The sequence below is a fragment of the Amphiura filiformis genome, chromosome 6 (assembly GCF_039555335.1).
Source record: "Amphiura filiformis chromosome 6, Afil_fr2py, whole genome shotgun sequence".
NCBI classification, from domain to species: Eukaryota; Metazoa; Echinodermata; class Ophiuroidea; order Amphilepidida; family Amphiuridae; genus Amphiura; species Amphiura filiformis.
The window spans coordinates 38,587,442-38,610,958 of NC_092633.1; the positions used below are offsets into that span (position 1 = coordinate 38,587,442).

General features: G+C 36.2%; 1 protein-coding gene across 1 annotated transcript; it reads right to left on the reverse strand.

Annotated features, from left to right (window-relative positions):
• Positions 1-4,075: 4,075 nt before the first annotated feature.
• LOC140154514 (heparan-sulfate 6-O-sulfotransferase 2-like) lies at positions 4,076-23,039 on the reverse strand. Its single transcript, XM_072177084.1, has 3 exons — positions 22,910-23,039; positions 9,414-9,834; positions 4,076-8,745 (listed from the first exon to the last, which is right to left on the reverse strand). Exons 1-3 carry the CDS (start codon positions 23,037-23,039, stop codon positions 8,151-8,153), a joined length of 1,146 nt encoding a protein of 381 aa, XP_072033185.1. The 3' UTR covers positions 4,076-8,150.
• Between the last annotated feature and the right edge of the window lie 478 nt (positions 23,040-23,517).

Here is a 23,517-nt window from a genome sequence, read left to right on the forward strand (position 1 = left end):
ATTCTAGTTGATCATGATAATACTTGCTATTCAACAGTTCAATAAATATTTATCGAGCTACTGATGTATGTTTGTAATATATGGCAATTTCCTTCCAGCAAAAAACACTCAATCAATCTATCCATTCTCTCCACCACACAAAAGGATAAAAAAAGTCATATTTTACAAACATGTTTATGCAGCTCATGATCAGAAGGGAATCTCAAATCATCTTCTCTGCTCAAATAAACCAACATTTAGAAACCAGAATCTGCAATGGTCTGGGAAGAACTAAATTGCATAGCAAGCTATTATGATATTAACAACCAGCTATAAATATAAAAGAGTAAACCTATTCAACCTCATCATGTAATTTGTATCACTATTGTATTTTAATGCTTGAGTGGCAAATAATGTACTTATAAGGGCTGAATAGAGTTATCTCAACAAAACTAACATTAAACAGTTAAACGCACATCCACAATAGAAGCCTCCAGCTATTGACAACCCATTGTATTCACCTCTGAGAAAGTTACCCTGTGTAGCACAGGGATACTTCTCGTTTGTTTTCTAAGTATTAAGTGTGCAATTTATCTAGTACCTGCACGTAATGTTTGTAGCCGGTAACGTAGCTCACATTACATTGAGTTGCAGTGTTAAAAAACATCATGACCTCCTGAAAGAAAATTATGGAAGTGGTGTTGGCAATCTTTTACATATGAAAGTAGTGATACATTTACTCTTAAAAAACACAAAAAGCAGGTCTTTTTGAACAACTTTTATTTTTTCAATTTTTACAGTGGATTGGCACCCGATTTTGTAGAATTAGCGATATTCCCTCTGTTTGTAAGGGGGCTGGCATTTTTTTTTCGGTGTTTTATAAAGTTCACCGACAAGCATGAATACCCATGGATGCACGAGTGCGGGGACCGGGGCCAAAATGGAAGAATTTTGAGTCACCAGCCCTTAATAATTCTATAACCCTCTATTTTGGGTGTTAAAAATTATAACCCCCTATTTTTGGTCTGAAAATTCTATGACCCCCCAGTATTTTGGGACCCCCCTTCCAAAGAAAATGCCAGCCCCCTATGGGGCTGTGCAATAATAGCTAATAATTATGAGCCCCTCGGGGGAGTAAAATTTCCAAACAGCTTGCCAAAAATCGCTTGCCCCCACCTCTTGGGCCACCAAAATTCTTTTGCCCCCCCTTGCGCATGCCAAATTTTTGGGATCCCAATTTACAAACCTTAATTAATGGTCTATATACATGTTGCGAGCGCAGCGAGGCAGAAAATTAGCATATTTAAGCGTTTCTGTACTATTTTCCTAAGCTTTTTTAGATCATTTTATTTAAAAGGCGCCCCATGAATGTGTGCCCAAAATTGCTTGCCCCCTCTCGGCTTGCCCAAAATTGCTTCCCCCCCCCCCCCTTTTGGCTTGCCAAAAATTTCTTGCCCCATCCCCCAATTTTACCCTCCCCAAGGGCTCATAATTATTGCACAGCCCCTTAGCTTCCCAAGATTTTTTACTTGGGCTTTCGCGATTAATAAGACTCAAAATTTTTTTGTTATGTGTCAAAGCAGCCGGGCGCATTTGTTTTTCTTAACGCATCCATGTCAGCAGAAACGGCAAATTCATTTCTTATTTTCCTTTTTGCTTAGTTTTTTGCTGGAAACGGCAAATTCATTTCTTGATTACTTGATTCAATACTAGCATTGTTTAGGTATAACAATTGATATTTGTATAAATCAACTACAATTTTATGTTGTTAATACTTTTGAACACTCGAAAATGACAAATGAAAATTAAGTTTAAAAAAATATGATATATGGTTCTAAAGCTATAAAAGTGTTTGTAATGGCTGTGTTATATATTTTTTTTAAAAGTCTTTATGCAAAATGAACAAGCCAGACTGGCTTTATAGCCTATAAAGAACACACTTGATTACAAAATGTGGAAGTTATCTATACTTTTTTTTATTTATTCAAAAGACATGTTACAAGGTCAGGATAAGTCTATGAATAATACACTATAAATGAAAACAATGCAGACTTTAAAATGCTAAATCAAATTAAAGCATTATGTTATCAAAATATATAATATGCTTTTTCAAGAATAAAAAATGGGGAAAGTACTGCAATCAAGTGGCTATTTCAACCACTTGTGGCATTAAGTACATAAATAAATACCATTTATAAATAAATACACTGGCTCGGTATAAATCTGTCCTATTTGCAGGTTTTGCAATAAGGTGGGGTGCAGGCCAAATGCCCTTAAAATATCAACTTATTAAAACAATAATGAGAAAGTCCTGGTGGGCCTGTAAACATATTATGTGCTTTTGAGGCTGGACTGTAACAATTGTAGTTTTTGTAACATATTTGCAACTCTTATTATTGTTAGGTTCCCAACTTGATTAACAGGGCATAGGTTCCAGAAGATTTTAAATATTAGTGTTACCCATCCACATGAGGCAGGCAGAATTATTGAGAAGCCATATTTCAAGGGGAACTTCACCCACCCACACCAAAATTATTGGGGCTCAAGGCACCCCCAGTTCTGCTTTTCGCAGTAATCTTATAGTTCATAAATATTATAATTACAGTTCATGATCCATTTCGTGATCATAGGGAGGGTGCAAAAGTGCCTCCGCATAAAATAGGTTGAAACTTGGGACGGAATTTATGTTTTTGGATACTCTTTCATTTTGTTCGGGTTATACTTGGTGAAGACTCATAACATTGTGGATTGATATGCAATCATTAGAGTGGCGTGTACGCAGTTGGGTGCAGCAAATGCCCTAGTTGCACCTTTGCGTAATGTGTGACTGGTGTGCGCTTATGTGAATTTACACAAGCATAAATTGTAAGTCTATTGAGCGTGCAGTAACCAAAACCAAATAATTTTTTCCAATTATTAGCTGAACAAAGTATAGTTGGGTAAATTAAATAATTAAATAAGAATATATAACAAAAATAATACTTTCTTATGATACGGTGGAATCAAAAAATAATACTTTTTATGATACGATGGAATCAAAATCAACTAATACAAATGTACTGTATAAAGTAGCAACATCAACAAATTTAGACGCAACATATAAGACATTGAGCAATTATTACTAAACACTGTGACACACACATTATTGTGTAAGCCTTATTGTACACTTCATTATACTGCCCTCAACGCCAAGACGCAAAGGGGCACCTATTTATATGAAGTATGCAAAAAATTGTCCAAATTGGGCAAAACTGTTTTTCTTTTTTGTTATCAATCAATAAAAGTAAATATTATATATATACTAATAAGTTTCATGGTGTCAAAATGGTATTTCATGTACAGGAGTTTGCATTCTACAAGTAGTACTAGAATATTACCATAAAACTTACAGCTTAATTTATAAAATATTGCAGCAGAGTTGTGAAATGGAAAATATATAAAGGTGTACTAATATTTACATCATTATTTTTAAGACCGAAGTCTAAAAACACAGACAGATTCAGTGTCTGCGGGCGGCAACTGACAATTACATCTAAGCTATGACATTTAGCAATATAAAAAAGTTATATATTTGTGACATTACATGTTCAGGTATAACCAATTACAGTCAAGAGGTATATAGGCTGTTTCACAGCCAGATTCTTAATTTACATGTACCATATTCAACCTAACTAGCACCCAGGCGCTTAACACCATCGCGATACTGCCTTTTTAACAGTGCTTCTGATTGGTTCATTACATGATACAATCATTTGAAGCTATTTGAGTAATAAGATCTCTAAGCAATTTTAAGCTTAAAGGAGTATTTCGTGATCCAAGCTTTCTCTTTTTATAACATTTTTCAGTAGATAATGAAAAAAACTTATTCCCAAAATTTTAGCTGATTCCAATTTTGCATTTGCGATTTATGCATGATTTAAGCATATTACACTGCTCCGTAGACAATGTGTTGTAATTTTGTTCTGTACCAGAATGTAATTCAAATTTCACAATATTTCTACTAAATGAATTAATCTGCAAGTAATATTTCGTACATAAACATTATGTAGTCAGAGGTTTCCAGTGATATAAAAATCTCAATTTTTTTTTTTTTTTTTTTAGAAAAGTGGGGATGATACTGTGGATCATGAAAATTTCATGAAAAAATCATTTAATGCCCTTTTAATCTCCATCAACACAACTGACTATTCTTACTATATCTCTGATTGGTTCAATACATGATTATAGCCCTCTTAATTTGTAACCAATCAAAAGAGTCCTTAGAGGCGGATAATTCCGCCAGTAATACCCACATAAATCATCTGAAGGGTGCTTAATAATTCACACAAAAAAGGTAAACTGGACATTACATACAAAACAACTGGTATACTTTGTAAAAAAGTACATTAAAAAGCTTAAATAGCAGCAAGTAAGAAAAGTCAACAGGTATCGCTTATTAGGGGAGGGCACTTATTAGGTCGAATAGGGTATATTTATAACATTTGGTCATACAGGTATTATTACATGTAGTTACCCCTTGTTTGTTTACGAAATACAGGAAAATATCTACGGTCTGGTATGGCACCAGACTGTAGATATTTTCCGGTATTTAGTGAGAACAAGCAGGGGCTAACGATTTTATCCTTTAGTGAACATGAATTTTATTACCTTCCTACTGGTTTGTAAACTTTGCTTAAGGAATTTAGTTTGATAATCTTTCTAAAAAGTAGGCCAGTTCTTCCTTGTTTTTTAACAGTGCAGCCATGCCGCGTGTGAAGTATTTAGGTGTGAAGTCTTAGGATATCGCGCGAGTCATGTTACGCAGACGTGCGCATGTTAGGACTACGCAGGTAATACGGGAAATATTACCTGCCTGTATTTTGATGAGGAGTACGCAGGTAATACTGATTTTTATCCAAGTGGTATTTGACCAATGAGTTAGCAGAAATCTTATCAACTAAAGGATAACAACATCGTACATGTACAGTGTGTTTTACACACAAAAATGAAAATAACATAATGGTTTGCAGTTTACTGTGAACTCTCTTATTACAATTACATGCAACTCAACTGCTTATCAAATTCATACTGCACATTTCTACATTGTAGCCAAAGAATAGACCAGGTACTGTAACCTGACCTACGGTCCACCCCAATAAGGGACGCACCATTTGATACTCAGGGGGGGTAGGAAGTTGGGGTCAGGGAAAGTCATTTTTTTGGCCGCCAAAGGCGGCATGGTTTTTTTTTTTATTTCATGCATTTATGCACAGTTAGGTGGGGAAGTTTTTTAAATTTTTTTTTAGTGTTGGTGGGGAAAGTTTTTTTTTTTTGCTCATGTAGTTGGTGAAGTTTTTTTTGTTGATAAACTTCCTACCCCCACCCTGAGAATCTAATGGTGCGTCCCTAAGTGATTCAAATAAAATCTGAGATTAGTATACTAGTCTCACAATAAAACATCATAAATGGCACATTATATCATATTTCAGTGAGCCTCAATTGCTTATTATGTGCAAATTGAGCAATTATCTTTTGAGATGAAAATTCAAGGATGAGGAAACTTTATTTTTAATAGAAAAAAAAATACGCATAGAATTATAGATTTCTGCCTCCATGATTCAAGTAACTTGATATAATTCTAGTTATTCTACTTCTTAGTAGGAAGGTGATAAACAGTGTTCGAAATATGCCTCAAAAAGTTACAGGCCAGCCAAGCTTGACCTTTTACCGGCCAGCCGGGGCGGCAACTAGATGCCAGTCAGAAAAGTTACCGGCCAGGCCAAAAAATTACAGGGCAATGGCCGGCCCTATTTCGTACGCTGGTGATAAACTGTCCAAACTTCATGCATGTCTCTTTTCATTCTCGATAAAGCACCATACTGGAGTATTTCCAACGTTCAAAATAAGCCAGTATCTTTCAATGGCCATTCCAGCCCTTAGGTTTGATATCCATGACCCCATGTCAATTTTCAGTGGCCAAAATTCAAATGGTAAAATCTGAATGTTACACTGGTCCACATTTGTTGACACTTTATATTGACTTCAGACAAATCAACAACATGTAATGCAATAGATTGATGTAAAATAAAGGGTCAAATTCTATCATATTGCTTACATAATCTCAAAATATCTGGAACTGTAATTCCTGTTTTTTTATGGGATTATTTATCATTTCTTAGCATATCATTACCAGATTGTTATTGCTGCTGCCCACCCCCGAGATACACTGCTGCCCAGCTTATTAATTGGCAGAGTACCTGTGTGGGTACTTAAGAGTACACACATCAGAATCACCTAAACTATTCAGTACACACACTGGTACTGGATTGGAATTGAACGGGTACTCTAGTAGCCACTATAGCTGGGCAGCAGGTTACCTCTGGGGTTAGCAGCAATAGGAATTTGGTAGTGTATATTGTAGCCTATCAAATGTGGAAGAGCATTTCACCTTGGGAGCAGGCTGATTGAAAAAATTAGTATGTCTGCCTCCAAATCCACACAAATTTACCTGTACATATTGCATTAATTTTGGCAGCAGGTTGATTCAAAAACATTGGTGTCTTTGTGTCTTAAAGTATAAATATTGTAATATTTGAGGACACCCACAATTTCTTTCATCAAAATTCTGATTTTACATGATTGTAAATTTGTAAATATACTTTCATGAGCTAACATAACCCTACCAAAATCAATACTTTAGTTTATATGCTGTATTTGTTACAAAATTTGAGATTTTTAACAAAATGACAAAATATGTGTAATTTAATTCATACAATCAAAATATTAGTAGAACTTGCATACACAATGTTCATAACACTCTACATGACATGGCATGTGGGATGTTCATAACACATCAACAGGATCAACCTCATTCACTACCGATGGACTGATAGTGATAAAAGTATTGGCGATATTGGTGCTGTTTCTGGCTCAGAAGGGGGGATATCTGACAGCAAAAACTAACATTATGTGGCAAAAAATAAACATCTATATTTCATGGAAATGTTACATATATTTTCAGATATTGTATTTTTACATGGGAGGGCAGACTGAGTTGTAACACTTTTTGCACAAAATAATAACATATACATATAACCAGTGTGTAACATAAGTCACTGTTCAATTTGCTAGAAAAACACTTACTTAGGCATTACTAAATCTGGAATGACATTATAATGTAAACAAAACAACAGAATTCAGACGATTCACAATACGATGCGCCTCCAGCGGTAGGAGAAGCAAATATATGCAGCACATCATGGGAAACAGTCAATATCCAAAGGCTGCTTTTAATGAATTTATACAACACAGGAAAAAATTTAATTGTGTGTTTAAAATGTAAATAATGTTAATTACACAAGATTGCACAGAAAAACAACCATTTACAATTACAGTAGATCACATGGAATGTTTCAAGAAACTGTTATCAACATTTATTATTATTACACTCGCATGACAATCCAATGGTGGCTAGAACAAAGATGGCAATCTTGGAAGTAAAAAATTGGGACTGGCAAGAGCAACCGCTGACAGCGCATCGTATTGTGAACCACAAGAATTGTGACACATTTAAGCAATAATATTGCAAATTTTTGCGAGCTCTACAAAACAACGATTACCAAATAAAGCAGCAACTTATGTAGTATTTATTATCTTATCTAATTACAGATGATTTTTTGCCAAATTTGATCACTTCTTATCCCAAGGTGACCACATAAAAGAACATTTTGAAGATTCGACTTTAGGTTGAAATTTGATGGTAACCCTGCTACCCTGAACAAGAATATGGAAGAGTCAATTACGTATGGTACTGATAAGAAACAATGTTTATTATGGTCCTATAGCACTAATGGTGCCTTAAATCCATTGGTTGTCTACACTGCGCATGTATTTGTGCTCTGGGGCACCCATAGTGCTATAAGACCAAACTGAATGGTGTGCCTTAAACTGTGACAGTACCATCATAATGGGCATTCCAGTTGAAATCATACACCCCCTATAGAAAACATGACCTTTAATCTCCCACACAGGTGAGTAAAGATTTCAAATGGAGTCACTCATTCAGGTAACCCCATTTGAAATTCACACTCCCTGTGTGGGAGATTAAGTTCATGTCTTCTATAGAGGGTTTGTGGATTTCAACTGGAATGGATTTCATACTGTAAACACACAAATTCCCATACAATGTACACCTACACTGTTTGGTTCACATTGTTAGTGGATGACTTATGACGCATAAATTCTAACCGTTGTAAGAATAACGTCTTTGCATATTCATATAATTCCACATCAAGAAAATTAAGCTTTGTAATCCGGTCTACCTGCTCAGGCGTCACTGCCGACCGACTTGCATGAGTCTCTTCCAGCTGTTCAAAAGTAGTTGTAAATTTCATACCAAATGTCTGCTCGAATAGATACTGGCTCTCCGCTTGGTATTCGGTAAGACCAAAATAAGCGAGTCGTCTGAGATTTCGTCTGGCACTTTCTAGCATCAGCCAGTTCCTATCCTCGATTGGCATCTTAGTAAGATTATAGCAGCCCACTAAAGTTAAATCCGCTAGCATTCTTGTCTGTCTGTTGTTAGCCATATTCCATTTGCAATCTAGAAATTGGTCCAGCACGACACCAATCCAATTCTCACCTTTATAACAAAGAGGAACTTCCTGTGATGTTGGTAGGCGGCCATCGCACATGTGTTTTGATGGCCATGTGGCTCCTCTCTTGACGTGTCTCCATTCACTTAGATATCTTGTGGTGGGGTCTCGTAACTGAGTGATGTACAAGTACCTATTAGAGTGCAGTAGGAGAATATAAAAGCAAAGCTGTTAATATTCTATGTTAAGATTTATGGGTGTATTAGTACAATGTAGGTCAAACAGTTTGCACTGGGGGGGGCACTTCTCATTGACAAGGGTGCCCGGGATAGTTAGTGGTCTATGTCCAATTTAAACAGCTGTTATTCAAGAATGATGTACCATATACTGTGAGAGAAATTTGTAAATCTCTGGCAATTATCAAAACTGATTTTATATATTTTGTATAAATCACAAAAAAGAGGCAGCCAAATGCATTTAAAGCCATAATGTATGATTTCCATTAAATTTTAATTTGGACCCATCGATATACCAAAAGTCAAAATTTTCTGCCAAAATGAACCCAAATTGACTTAATAGATTTCACAAATTTTTCACAAAATTTTGGGGAAATTTCAAAAAAATTAACTTAAATTGAAGCAAAATTGGGCTATTTTCAAAAAAAAAAAAAGGAGAAAATTTGGACAAAAGGACCCATCCGTACAAAATGTATACCCAAATTGACCTAGAAAAAGGATCATTGATGTACGAAAAGGTCGAAAGTGCTACCCATGTTTGCGGCGCGTCCCCGTATGGTCATTTGTACCTAGTACCCGCCCAACAAACCTTGTATTTTAGATTTTTGAAGTCTATAAAACCCACCTTCGCTTCTTGGCTGCTTTCTCTCTCCTATTCAACACCTGCTGGACACAGCTATTAAGAGCTGTCCAATCAGCATGCACACCACATGTCCACCCAGTGGAAAACTTGCTGAACAACCAAATGCCCCGGTCATCACTCGGACGGAAACAGTCGCAGCGTTTGGCACTTGTGTTGCTACAGTTACATTGATGTTCAAGGTGTTGCACTAAATGGCGACCAAATATTGTACCCCCTGTCTTCTGAATATGAAGAAACACAATAACGTCGTTAGAGCTGATGTTAAATTTGATATCACGATTCAACACATTGGTCCTGAAGAGTCGTGTGTTGATCTTGAATTGTGTGCATCGGCTGGTTTGTCCATGGATGTACCGGATGATATTTGAGCTTGACTTGGGGTGAGCCCAATACACTGATACATCTCAGAATTCATCAGATTGTTGATGAGAAAGATAGCTGATAAAAATAGGATTAGGATAAAAATGTGAAATTTATCGATTCGTGATACAGACATTTTGATATCATTGACGGTTTCAAAGTCGCAATCTAATAATAAATTAAGATCCGTTATCTTGTCTTGGATCTAAATGGTGTCATGACATCAGAGTCACAGTTTCCATGGCAACATGTTAACAAGCACACTGGCTGTCATGAATACACCGCATGTTCTGAATACACAGCGTGTATGGAGAAGTCCTCAAAGTTTGCTAACATCATCATTCGTTGTTCTCTGGTGGTGAGATACAATCACTAATTTCATATTAATGTGGTATTGTATCTTTTACTTTAAAAAGGAATTTGCCAATTGTTTCTTGTGGTGTCCAATGTTGTTGTTTACAGTCTGGAAGCTTTCTGCCAAAAGAATGTCCAATTCCTGTGATAAAATATAAAAATAAATACGAGGGGGTATCAAAAAGTTTTAGAAATCGCCCAGAAGTGAAAGAGCTATATCAATGAAATTTTGTCAGTGCAATCGCTGGTCCTTATACATTATGGTCCAAAAATGGTCTCATAGGTATGTTTACTTTTTTACAGGTGGCACTAGATGCCAATAACCCGCTGCCCCAGTTACTGCGCATAAACTGCAAGATTGAGAAAATTGAGGCAAGCAGCATTATTAAGATCCTGCTTTTGAAGGGTTGCAGTGCCTAGAAAATTGATGATGCAATGAAAGTTATCTTCGGTGGTGATTGTGATATGTCACTGTCGCTTTTTGGAAAAGGAATTTTTATTTCATCACAGATTTTCTGGGCACTGTAACCCTTAAAATGGAACTTAATCATGCTGCATGCCTCAATTTTCTCCATTTTGCTGGTTATGCGGTTACATAGGCAGGTAGTGATATCTAGCTCCTGTAAAAAAAAGTAAACATACTTATGGGACTATTTTTGCACCATATTGTATATAAGGACCAATGATTGCACTGACAAAATTTCATTGATATAGCTCTTTCACTTCTAGGCGATTTCTAAAACTTTTTGATACCCCCTCGTAAATCAATAATGCTGAAAACATATCATATATACCGTAACCACCCGGGTATAAGCCCACCTTCGGCTATAAGCCCACCCCCTATTTTTCAAAACATTCTGGGAACAAGGGTGCACTCAGGTATAAGCCCAGTACTAAATTTTGGCCAAGTTCTTAAATCAAATCAATGCTTTGCTCTCATATTTAAGAACAAAAAAAAAAAATATCTGTTGATATAACATTCCACACTTATAATTTTAAGAAATTGACATAGATGATAGAAATTACTGGTACATTGGGCATACACAAATGGGGGGGGGGGTGATTGTTCTTATTTTTAAATTCAAGCACTAGCCCTTCCCCGGTTATAAGCCCACCCCCATTTTTTAAGTGAAATCTGCCATCTGGGGGGGGGGGGCTTATACCCGAGTGGTTACGGTAGCAACTGACAGAATTTATTACTTTAAAACACAACAGAATCCTTTTTAGAGCAAAGGTTGCCTAGTTTGGATGATACTTTGATAGTTAATTTGATGACCTGTATCTTTTAGAGCTAAGGTTGCCTATTTTGCAAGTCTAAAATTGAGCTGAAGTGCAATGTAAGGGATAGCAATGTTTGCACAGTATTTTCTGTGGGACATAAGAGCACATCAGACATATTAAATTGCATTCTGAATACGAGGAATGCCCTTTGGACACCAAATAATTTTGATTTATTGAAATTCACGATATGATACAAATTTTATGGCAAATTATTAAAAAATTAAAAAATTTATATAATACAATATTTATGATGTTTAGGGGCTGTGCAATAATTATGAGGCCCTAGACTTCTCCGTAGTCCACTTGCCAATTGTGCATACTCTGGCTATTACATTTAAGCTTAAAACTCTGATTTAATTAATGTGTGCACAATTGATAGATTTTCACAACTGATCTTTTCAGTCACCGACGCCCTCTGTTTGTTAGCTTCCCAAGTGGACTACTGACTTTGGATTGCAGTTAACATTTTTAACATGGGACTCTATGGAGAGTTAGGCCAATTTCTGGCCTAACTAAAATTGGTCATGATGTAATGCATCTTTAAATGAATCTGGCTTGTGATTGGTCGCCCAGATCACATTATTGTTTAAATCCTCCGACACGTACTGGTACCATTAACTATACATGGTACACAACTATCTAGGGAATGCGGCGCTTTTGTGCTGGCGGATGAACGTACGCATTGTACCACCATGCTTAGTCTTGTGATTAGATTTTATTGATAAACAAGTATGATTGACAGTGTGTTTTAGAGAACGAAGTCCCGGGGTAAACAGGGGGTAAAGTTCTGCTTAAAAGTGAAAGTCCATAGTCGGTTTTTCGGATAATAAACTGGCAGATTCTAAAATTAGAATTGTTCAGTATTGAAGTGTCATTATAATTATGCCATTATGATATGTTGCATTCAATAATATAAGCCTCGTAGGGCCTATACTTTACTTTTACTGTCACAAATATAATTATATAAACTTTTTCATAACCATTTTATACTAGTATTTTGATGTAATAAATGTCAGTATAATTTCGAGTTTAACTGAATGCGTTCATCATGATTAATAACATTTTTATTTATCAAAAATCGACTATGGCATAGTCTAATGAGGCCCCTGTGAGGTAAAATTTCCATGCGGCTCGCCAAAATTGGTTGCCCCCCACTTCTCGGCCTGCCAAAAAATCTTTGACCCCCCCTTTGCACATACCAAATTTTTTGGATCCCAATTTGCAAACTTTAAAGCCATATTATAACATTTGCTGAGGACGCCCAAAATATTTTTCAAAATTCTGTTTTTTTACACGATTGTAATATACTTCATTAAACATGCCCTGCAAAAATCAAGATTTTACATACATGTAGGTGCTGCAGTTTTGACAAAATTCACGATTTTGAATAAAATGCAGGAATCATCCCTCTCAGGTTGCCAAAAATTTCTTGCCCGCCCCAATTTTACCCTCCCACCATGGCTCATAATTATTGCACAGCCCCTTAACAGTCCTCAAAGTAAACTATATAAATTTATTTTAATAAATGAAATGTACTTTTAAGTGTTTGCTGGGAGGAAAAACCGCCCATCATTTGAAAATTGTTACCTTTCGTACTGGTATTGAAGACATTCATTTTTCCCCACAAGACAAAAAAATGTTTTTATTTGCTCCCTGGCCTTACTTTGTTTCAGTAGATGTTGTGGAACAAAAACATGTACAGAAGTTCTTGGTTATCATTTATAAACACATTGCAAACACTTTCTTCAGGACAGGGGTTAGGTAGGGGTAATGTATATATATTAAAGGAGGATTTCGTGATCCTAGCATCCTCTTTTTATGACATTTTTCAGTAGATATCCACGAAAAAAGCTTATTTCCAAAATTTCAGTTGTAATTTCGTTCTGGTGCACCAGAACGAAATTCAAATTTGGCGATATTTTTGCTAAACGAATTAATCTGCAAGAAATATTTGGTACATAAACATTATGTTGCCAGAGGTATCCAGTGGTGTAAAAATCTCAACTTTTTTTGGGAAAAGTGGGGGGATGAGGCTGATTCAGGCTGTGTATCACAAAATGCCCCTTTAATATATCGTCCGAAGTTGTGAACTTTCTCAAAATTTGGTGAGGGAGGCCCTTTTACAAAAAATGTATGATTTGTTATTTTGTTATAAATTGACAAATCATTTCTGTGTAAGATTGCAAATTTTGCAAAGGCTTTGTCAACATCTTTTCCTCAAAGCCATACCCCGAATACTGGACACTTCATCCCCTGGACACTTCATCCCCTGGACACTTCATCCCCTGGACACTTCATCCCCTGGACACTTCATCCCCTGGACACTTCATCCCCTGGACACTTCATCCCCTGGACATTTCATCCCCTCGTGTTACATGTACTAGTAAGTAGTACATACATGTATACATGTTATTTATTTTACTTGGCGAGTATTTTAATAATACAGTAAATTTATACGATTCAAGCAGCATGAATAAAAGCTACGACCTACATACGGTTGAATCCAACCAAAAGTGTCCACGGGCCAAAAATAAAAGTCCAAAATAAAAATGTCTCCACAATTTTTTCCTTTTGCCCATTGATTGATGCCATGTTGGCCTTATAGGAACCAAAAGTGCCATCACTAATCTTGAAAAATAAATCCAGGACGTGTGATAGTAAATGTGACATCAAAACCCAATGTTACCTACGAATACCACTAGGATGCTTTCACTATCGCAATACTAATCACCCTAAAACAAATGGAATATTCCCATTAACACTTTTTTCGTGTAATGTAGACCACGGGTGTCAGGAAAATGCTAGCTCAACCAGAAAATATTTGTTTTTTTATTTTTATAACGCGATCAATATGATCTTAGTCAATTTATGCTAGTTTATTTTTGAAAATGAAGTTTAGGTCAGTTTCTGTATTTTATTTATCAAATGAGTATGAATAAATTTACATATTGTATAAGAACGAGTGGGATATCTGTTTTCAGGAATATTAGGAATTATACGCATACACCTAATGCTTTATAAAATGATAGGTGAAGAAACCCGGTATTAAGTAGGTAACATGAGCGATTTAACAATTTCTATATTGAGTTTAGAGGTTCAAATTTTGCTATTATGATAATGAATGAATAAAATGGTAGTTTTAGATCTCTTTCAGATGGTACGTCCAAATGAATAAGTGCTTTTACCTAAGATCAACATTTTTTTGATGCTTTTAGCAAGATTTTGAACACTTCATTTTGATATACAAGTAGTTAAACAGCAAATTTACATAATAAATAATTGTTGAATGAATCCGTATGGGTAATAATATTGTCCGGGGTACCGCTTAAAGTTTTGACAATTAATTTCCATTGGTAGCCTCACTTCATTACACATGTCATGTATTATGCTGTATTCGTAAGTAACATTTCAGTATTTGTAGGTAAGAATTAGACTTTTGGTGGATATATAATCAAATCTTCATTTTATAAAGCACTTTGAATGTATCATTTTTTTATGTAATGCGTTTATTGATACCTGAGACCCTATCATGTATTTAATGTCGGTTCACAGTGGTTGAAAGAGGATTGAAGTAAGAAACAAAGGCACTAAAGTGACTTTAATTTGCTTAATTGCACACAAATCGCTTAAAACCGTTATTGCAGACTTGTGAAGTCCATCTTGGAGTCAGTTACGTCTTGTGGCCTTTCGTTTGAGGGCAACTATAATTAGCTTTATACTAGGGTCCACCACTGTGTTGTCTAGATCATGAGACAATGAGAAAAGTCGTTTTTGTCCATGGTATTCGTAGGTAAACTTAGCGTCACAAGTTACCTTCGAATAAAACAATTTGGACACAAATTACTCAGAAACCAGAAGGTCGGTAAACGTTTAAAATGAAACACACATGACAGCTGACAAATCCAAGTATTTATCCCTTCTAATCTTCTTGAATCTGATTTTTCTTTCAAATGAGCAGACCGTCGTCTATTTCAGTACATATTTTTCAACAATTAAGCCGTGTTCAGTTTTGCATGGTGGGCATGTATGTGAATTCGCAACTTTCATTGACATATGATTTGATAGCAAACATACAGACCTTGTTATGTACCAATATGGGCATTGGCATGAATGGCGGAGTTTCACAATACTGTCATGATGTCAAATTGTATTCGTAGGTAACATTCGGTTACCGAAATTTACCTACGAATACTTGCTTTTATTGTTGACATCTCAGAAATATTTAAACGCAGGCTAATGAAACTTGGTAGAAATAAAGAGTGTATTACCCTGCACCTATTGCTTAACTATTGTTTACTATTCCTTCAGTTTGTGGAAATGACACAGCTTTTAACATGTATTGGAGGTAATGCATATTTTTTACCAAACCTACCTTTGTGCCATTTAGAATTTCTGGTAGCTAAACACAATAATAAAGATGTCCGAATGCAATGCATTTCAGTATTGGACATATCAAAGCTTGTATCAATTGCGCATTTATTAGTGATTTCCATTTTTTAAAGATATATCTAGTGCTATGAAAAATTGTATTCGTAGGTAATGTAAAAAAATACCACTCAAAAAATTATCACAAAAAATTCATAATTATGTACAAAAATGTGAAAAATTGAACAGGCAATCTTTGAATACACACCTTTCAGGAAATCAATTTAGATTCAATCCAATGACTTCTTTTCATAACTGATTTAGATGTTTTTAAAAATACTTTAAGAAATATTTTGAAAAAATGGGTAAAAATAGCATGTTTTGGGGTCTCTGTGTCTAAGTTTTTCACAGAAGGGGGTCGTATCATGTATGGCGCGAAGCGTATGAGCACGGCGAAGAAACACAATACAAAAACGAAGGCCAATTGATTAATACTTTTAAGTTATGGCCCTGAACATGCCGTGTACACTTTTCGTTGGATTCGACCATACATGTACATGTACGTACGTCAGTATGTGCGTCTTCCAGTTTGCCATCAAGATTTCAAATAGAAACAGTTCAGGTCCAGAATGAACAGTTCAATCATGAATATTATGATCGGGGACTGATTATTCTGACTAATACCAGCTCCATACATTCGATGTACGTATGTATTGTATTGCATGGTCGATTGCTGATTCAATCAGTGATTGTCAATCATGATCATATGAATTATTATGATTGCATTAACAGTCACAGTACCGTAAAACGAGGTGAATCGGGACACCGGGGTGAATCGGGACAAAACACAAAAAGTTTTTTGACACCAAATTTTTCAAACCTAATTGATTGTTTTGTGTGTTTCTCTTCCCATGTTAAAAAAATGGACTGTCAGTATCAGAATGGTGGCTTTGCACATGTGATACAGGAAATATGGAGCCCAGGACACTAAAATGAAAATTTCCTCCAATTGCTCCAAAAAATGATGTGGTCAGAACTTTATCCCTCCCAGTGGAACCATTGGAGGAAATGAGCTGGAAATGCACAGGGACCTCACAAAAAGTGTCATACATGTGCTGTAAAAGTGAAAATTTGGTTAGTCCAAAGAAATTTTTAATTTTGTTGATTTTTGTACTTTTCAGATTTGAACTTTTGAGAATGGGGTGAATTGGGACACAATGTACATGTACTGTAGCTTTAATGGTATTAAGTTTGGATTATTCTCTATGTGGCATCACCTTAAGCCTGTAATAGTTAGTTGTCCTCTACCCGGTACCACCCACCACTAATTTTAAAAACAGGAAGTGAGTTTTTACTGTCCCGGTACAAAATTTTACCACACCTAATTTTCAGAATTCCAGAAATAATTTTTTGAAAGGATTTTCAGGTTTTAAATAAATACATACTTTGTTTTTAAAATATTGTTATTAATTTGTTTGTATCTTTAATGGTATAACTTGTATTAAGATATGTATTGGTAAAACAGACCTATTTGCACCTTCATTGGGCACAGGTCATTGGGTAGCTCTATAATTTGACTTAGAATTAGAAAATTAGAAAAACAAATTTGAAAGCCACCCACCCTTAACCCAAAAAAGTTTTGGAGGACAACCATTTGAACTATAATGTTGTTAGTCTTATCCTGAAGTTCCAGTAATTATTGAGTTAATTATGCTTTGAATATTGCTGTTAGAGTTGGAAAATGTTTGCCAATGTTCAATTTGTTGGACTGATAGAAATCATTCGTGAGTTGTTTTTAATGGCACTGGTTGCAAGTTGGTACCAGTATGGTATTGCTAAATTGCCCATAATGTGTTTGGCCAAAGGTTGTTTTGCTTTAGGCTGTATGTACATGATAATTGTTATTGATGGAAAATCACATGCAAGTAGCAAGAACATTTAACAGTTGTCTGCAGTATGTGCGAGTTGTCCATTTTGTCTGAAAGTCACAGCTCGCTCGTTATTTTTTTCCTTTAAAAATGACACATGATTTATATCGGTATTTTTTTTTTTTAATGTTTAGGGAGAAATGCAGTATTTATTTGGTAAGAAACACTGTAGTATTACCTTATGTAAGTAGTGATAAGAAAAGAACAATGAAAACTTAAGTTTTAACATGAAATGTGAAGGTCAAAAGTTTTATTACTTTTTTACCGTACCAAGTACAGTCCAGTTGAGGGGGTACCAAAGAACATTCAAGTTATGGCAGTAAACATGACATCAATTGTTATTAAATTGTTCTAAATTATTAGAGAAGTATTTAAATACTTGTTTAATGTCCCAATTCACCTCATTTGTGGGGATAAAGGGTACAAAAACTCCCGGGGGGGGCACTCACATTTTTTTTGGGTAGGGGTGTGCCACCGCCAGTTTCGAACTCGAGGTCTAGGGAACTGATCGCACGTCAAATAGGGAGGGTCTAGGGAACTGATTGGCCGGTCAAAAAGGGGGGTCTTGGGAACTGATCAGCCGCCAATGGGGGTCTCAAGAACTGATCCAGGGTAATTTTCAATTTTTTTTGTTGCATTTTTGCCACAGATTTTCGAAAAAATCGATTTCGATTCTTGTCAAAAATTGTGCATCGAATTAAGTATATCGGGATGAAAAATAAATTAAATGTATCTCAACATCTGGACCTGGATCATTCCAAGCAGAATGTCTGCATCACACTTGACCGATCGTTATTTACCGCAAGGTGGGGGATGGGCGTTTTGGAAAAAAATATCAACAAAAATTTTCGCGTTCCCCCCTCGCGTCCGCTCAAAATTTCCGCATTCCTCCTTGTTTTCCCAATTTCTCCATTTAAAACTTCACAATCCCCCTCCTGGTTCAACTAAAAATTCCAGGTTCCCCCTCTCAAGACTAAAATAAAATTGTGTTCCCCTATAAATTTTCCCATTACCCCCCTGCCATAAATAACGATCGCTCCCTTAGTAGGGAGCCTACAGGGATCTATTCTATACGATGATTTTTATTTTTGGGTGAATCATCTAGAAAGGATAAAATTCAAATTGAGAAAATATTCTAGGTATGACTTGTACTTACCAGAACACGATCATGTCAGAAATTAATATTTTGTTCTGGGTCTGATTATTCGGACTAACTTGTACTAACTACTATAACATCATTCCAGATCATAAGAAAATGACAAATAGCCTAAATTCCCTGTACTGGCCTACTTTCTCACCTACTGAATAATTATAGCAGCAGTACTACAAGCAAACCTGAGATTGCCGCAAAGAAAAACATTATAATTAATAGTGAATGGATCGAGCCATAAATGTCAAGTGTGCAGAATTCGGCAGTCTTTCCACCAGGCTGATAGATCGAAAATCACTTCTAAATTCACTATTCGGGCCAGCCAATGAAGTGTACATATTTGAGGTACTATAGTCATAATATTTACTTCCAGTTTTATTCCCAATGATGGTCTCAATTCATCAAAATGTTCATGTCACCATCAGCCGAAAAGTCCGATGATTTTCAATGTCATGGCCACACACACAGCACAGCTCGCACACTCAAGTTTCGAGTGATGGATGTTTACATTTTGAAAACAATCACAAAACTGGCCCAGTGTTGCCTAAAAAGGAGCCCAAAATTCACCTTATTCCTTACAATGTGTTAAATGGGGAAGAAAATGATGGAAAATCCCCATTGAAGGAAGTTTTTGGGCTTGCAAAAGTAGCTTTGGGCGAGATTTTGGGCTTGTAAACGAAGCGCGAAAAACATGCCAATCTATTGTCAATAAGAGAGGAGATAATGAATTCTGTGAGTCTAGCGAACGGCTAAAAAAAAAAATTGAGTCATCAGAGCGGCAATCAATGAATTCAGGGGTCTAGGGAACGGCCAGGGCTCTGAAAAAGGGGGTCGTCGCCGCGGCACATACCCGTATAGCTGGCAAATGTGAGTGCCCCCCCCGGGCAAAAACTAATTCAAACCTTCATCAAATACTATTTACTCTGCTGTCCCGATTCACCCCAAACTCGGGTGAACCGGGACAGTCACTAAAAAAAAAAGAGGTAAAGCACTTGAAATCCACTCAATCTAACATTACCAGTATATAGATCTCATGTGTGGACATAAAATGCACCAATGACTGTGGCAATTGAAGCTACAATTTTACAAAGAAAAAAATACAATTAAAGCCATGCCCAAACTGTCCCGATTCACCCCGTTTTACGGTAACACACCAGACCAGGAAAAAAAGAGAAGAACGGTTTGAGCTGCGAAACTGATCTTATTTCTGTACGGATTTATAACACCCTCTTCGTTATGTGTACAATTAGTCAATTTAATCCTGGTAAAAATTATAATATTACCTTTAAATCAGCCAAAACGATGGGCTTTTCGTGATGAATGCATTTTTTTTCGATCCGGAAGTAGTTCTTTGTTGAAGCCTGTCACCAGCCAGCTGTTATTGCCAGCTGCGAATACTCATACAAACCGTATGGGCGCGCACCACTAAATAAAGTGCGATTGAAATTAAATTGTTTCTAAAATGAGCGTTTATTGCGTTTCGACAGTATTTTTTGTAGGACACGAGAGCGCCTCAGACCTATCGAATTGCATTCTGAATACGAAGCATGTATTTCTGATATCAAATAATTTTCATTTTTGAAAATCACAATATAATACAAATTTTATGACAAATTATAAAAATTTGATATTTTTCAAATTTTTGATATATAACAGTCCTCGAAGTAAATTATATAAATCTAATGATATATTCTTAAAGTGTATGTAGCAGGGAGGAAAAGCCGACAGTCAATTGAAAATTTTGACCTTTCATATTGAAGATATGGATTTTTTTCCCAAAAAGACCTATTTTTTTTGGTTTTTTGGGAAAAAAAATCCATATCTTCAATACGAAAGGTCAAAATTTTTAATTGATCGTCGGCTTTTCATCCCACCTACATACACTTTAAGTATAAATCATCAGATTTATAAAGTTTACTTCAAGTACTGTTAAATATCAAAAATATCAATTTTAATGATTTGCCATAAAATGTGTATTAAATTGCGAATTTCAAAAAAGAAAATTATTTGATATCAGAAAGACATTCTTCGTATTCAGAATGCAATTCGATACGTCTGATGTGCTCTGATGTCCCAAAATAAATACTGTCCAAACGTTCATACCCCAGCCCTTAAAACAGTAGACCAACAGTGTGATCCCGGAGTGTGATACAACATCATCAAGGAACCAGCTCTATGTATAGTGTAGCCGCTAGAAGAACAATAATTTTGATTATTAAAATTTTATACAACATTTTATATCAAGGAACCAGCCACGGGAACCAGCTATATAGTGTAGTCGCTAGAAGAGCTTAGAAGAACAATAATTTTAATTATTAAAAATTTTAATTTTTTTTTTTTAAAGAAATCTGAATAACACATCAGGTTAACAATATGCCTGAACAATAGGTGTGACAAATTGTATGGAAGGCCAACAGGGAAACACTTGAGAGGCAAGCAAATATAGATGGCCATTTAGGTCATGGTACATAAAGACAATAATAGCAAAGTTTTGATTGTAAACCTGAATATTTTATCAATAATTATTGGTAAGTTTTTCATGATGCAGTCATGTCTACAGTAGAATTCACCACGACCTTTGCAGGACTTAAACCCCATTAAAAGCTATTAAACCAAGATAACACTCATTGAAAACAGCTCAACTATGTTACATCAGATCTTCTCTGGTTAAATCCACACACACATGTGTCTGTAATGAGCAATGAGCTGGTATTATAGTTTCAGTTGGGTGAACGATTATAAAGCAAACGCAAGGTAACAATTACTGTGTGGCCTTTGTTCACGAAATGAGACAATACTGTGCATATTGTTAACCACATTCTTGAAAATGAGAAACATAATGGCTGTGGGCCGTAACACGGTTTGGAAATAATTTCTTCATATTTTTTGGTGTTATCTGTCGTTTACATATCCTTCCTAAAACACCAAAGTGCGAATATTTCCAAACATCTAAATTAGCTAAAAAATTTAGGACATGTTACAAAACTATATTTTAGAAGAGTACTTTTAATATTGGCCGGTTATTTTTCACACAGCGACGTTAACTAGGCAAATCCCCATACTTCTAACATACGCAGGAAAACGGACAGTAACTGCAGTATGTTGCGGGTTCGTCAGGAGTAGCACTGACTTCTACAGGACAAAGTACCTAAAATGAGACATATGCCACCCCTTGCCTACTGATAGCTCTGAAAAGAGCTGTTCATTGAAGACGGTCTCTCTCTTGTGCAACAGAGAACAAGCAGATCTCGCCTATCTGCTGATGTAAAAGGTTTGGTGGCTCTGAAAAGAGCCGTTCACTGAAGACTGGCCTTTGTCAGCAGGGAACAAGCAGACCTCGCCTATCTGCTAATTTAAACTTCTGAAAAGAGCCGTTCACTGAAGACTACCCCTTGTCAACAGAAAACAAGCAGACCTCACCTATCTGCTGATGCAACAAAGTAGATTGGTCCGTACCTCTTTGTGTGATTATTAAATAAATAGGGATCCCTTGCCTATGAGGTCGGTGATCATCGACTGACGTCAGATGATCATTTGAGAACGAGTGGATGCGCGATGAGCGTATATTACTTCATTGCGAACGTGGTAAGAGATTAGCGGCTGTGTGATTGGTTGTTTGAAAATAGAGAACGCCACACACGACTGATGTCTTTGCCGTCATTTCTATAGACGTTTCATTAACTCTTGATTTCTTACGCTTCACAGGTCAAACTCATCCCCAAAGTGAGGGACTTGTGCTATAGTTTGGTGGTTTCATCCTACAGAGGCTCATGACTTTCTTTCCAAGCATGTTCAGCCAATGCCGAGCCCTCTTCCTGCTTTTGTTTTGTAGCTCTTGGGTGTTCAGATATTCTGACATTTAATGGTCGTTAGTTTGACCTTGCTCGACACTGTAACTTAGGTAGAGAGCTATCGAGTACACACATGGTGCACGATCATTGGGCAGATAATCTTTTGGGTGGCTTTAGGATGTCTTTTAATTTGGCCGAGTATGTTTTAACCCCTGAACGATTTAGAAACCGGCAGATCTTGTCTGATACACCTTTTATATGGCATGAAGGTAACGCCTTTGTGTTCATCGTCCAGACGTCCACCACATCTACTGATTGTTCTCCTGTCTGTTACTTGACCGCCTTCGTTGTTCAACGCTTTTCCTGTGTTTGAGTTCATCTTTTCGATGTTCTATATAACACGTCGACAACACTATTCTTGGCAGACATATGGTGAGTAGACTGGTGAAGTGAAGGTATGTGAGTGAGTGGGTTTTCGGTAGGCGGAAAAACTCAAGCTAGTGTCAGATCTTTGTACTTTGACATCAAGGAAAGGTATGCGACCCGCCTTCTCAATCTCCATGGTGATGAAGCACTTGTGTTGATTGTTGAGATGATTAAGGAATTGACCAATTTGACCAATGATTGAGGAATTTGCCATCTCGCCAGACGACGAAGGTGTCATCAACAAATGTGAACCAAGCAACGGGTTTCAAAATTATGATACGTATCCAAACGGTGCTTTGGTTTTAAAGTGTTCCATGAAGTGTTACATGTCTCATTGTCTCATGTACTTTGTCCTGAAGAAGAGTTAAAAGAAAGAATATTTGAAGTCAAGTATAAGCTGTGTGTAAAAGGAAATTAATATGCATATCTAT

Excerpts from the sequence above, each read along its gene's own strand:
- LOC140154514 (XM_072177084.1), bottom strand. The coding sequence starts at position 23,039 with ATGAACTCAAACACAGGAAAAGCGTTGAACAACGAAGGCGGTCAAGTA. Across the intron at positions 9,835-22,909 it reads CTTCATGCCATATAAAAGGT|ATGTATCAGTGTATTGGGCT; the intron begins GTATCAGACAAG and ends ATGAATTCTGAG. Across the intron at positions 8,746-9,413 it reads AAAGCAGCCAAGAAGCGAAG|GTACTTGTACATCACTCAGT; the intron begins GTGGGTTTTATA and ends GCACTCTAATAG.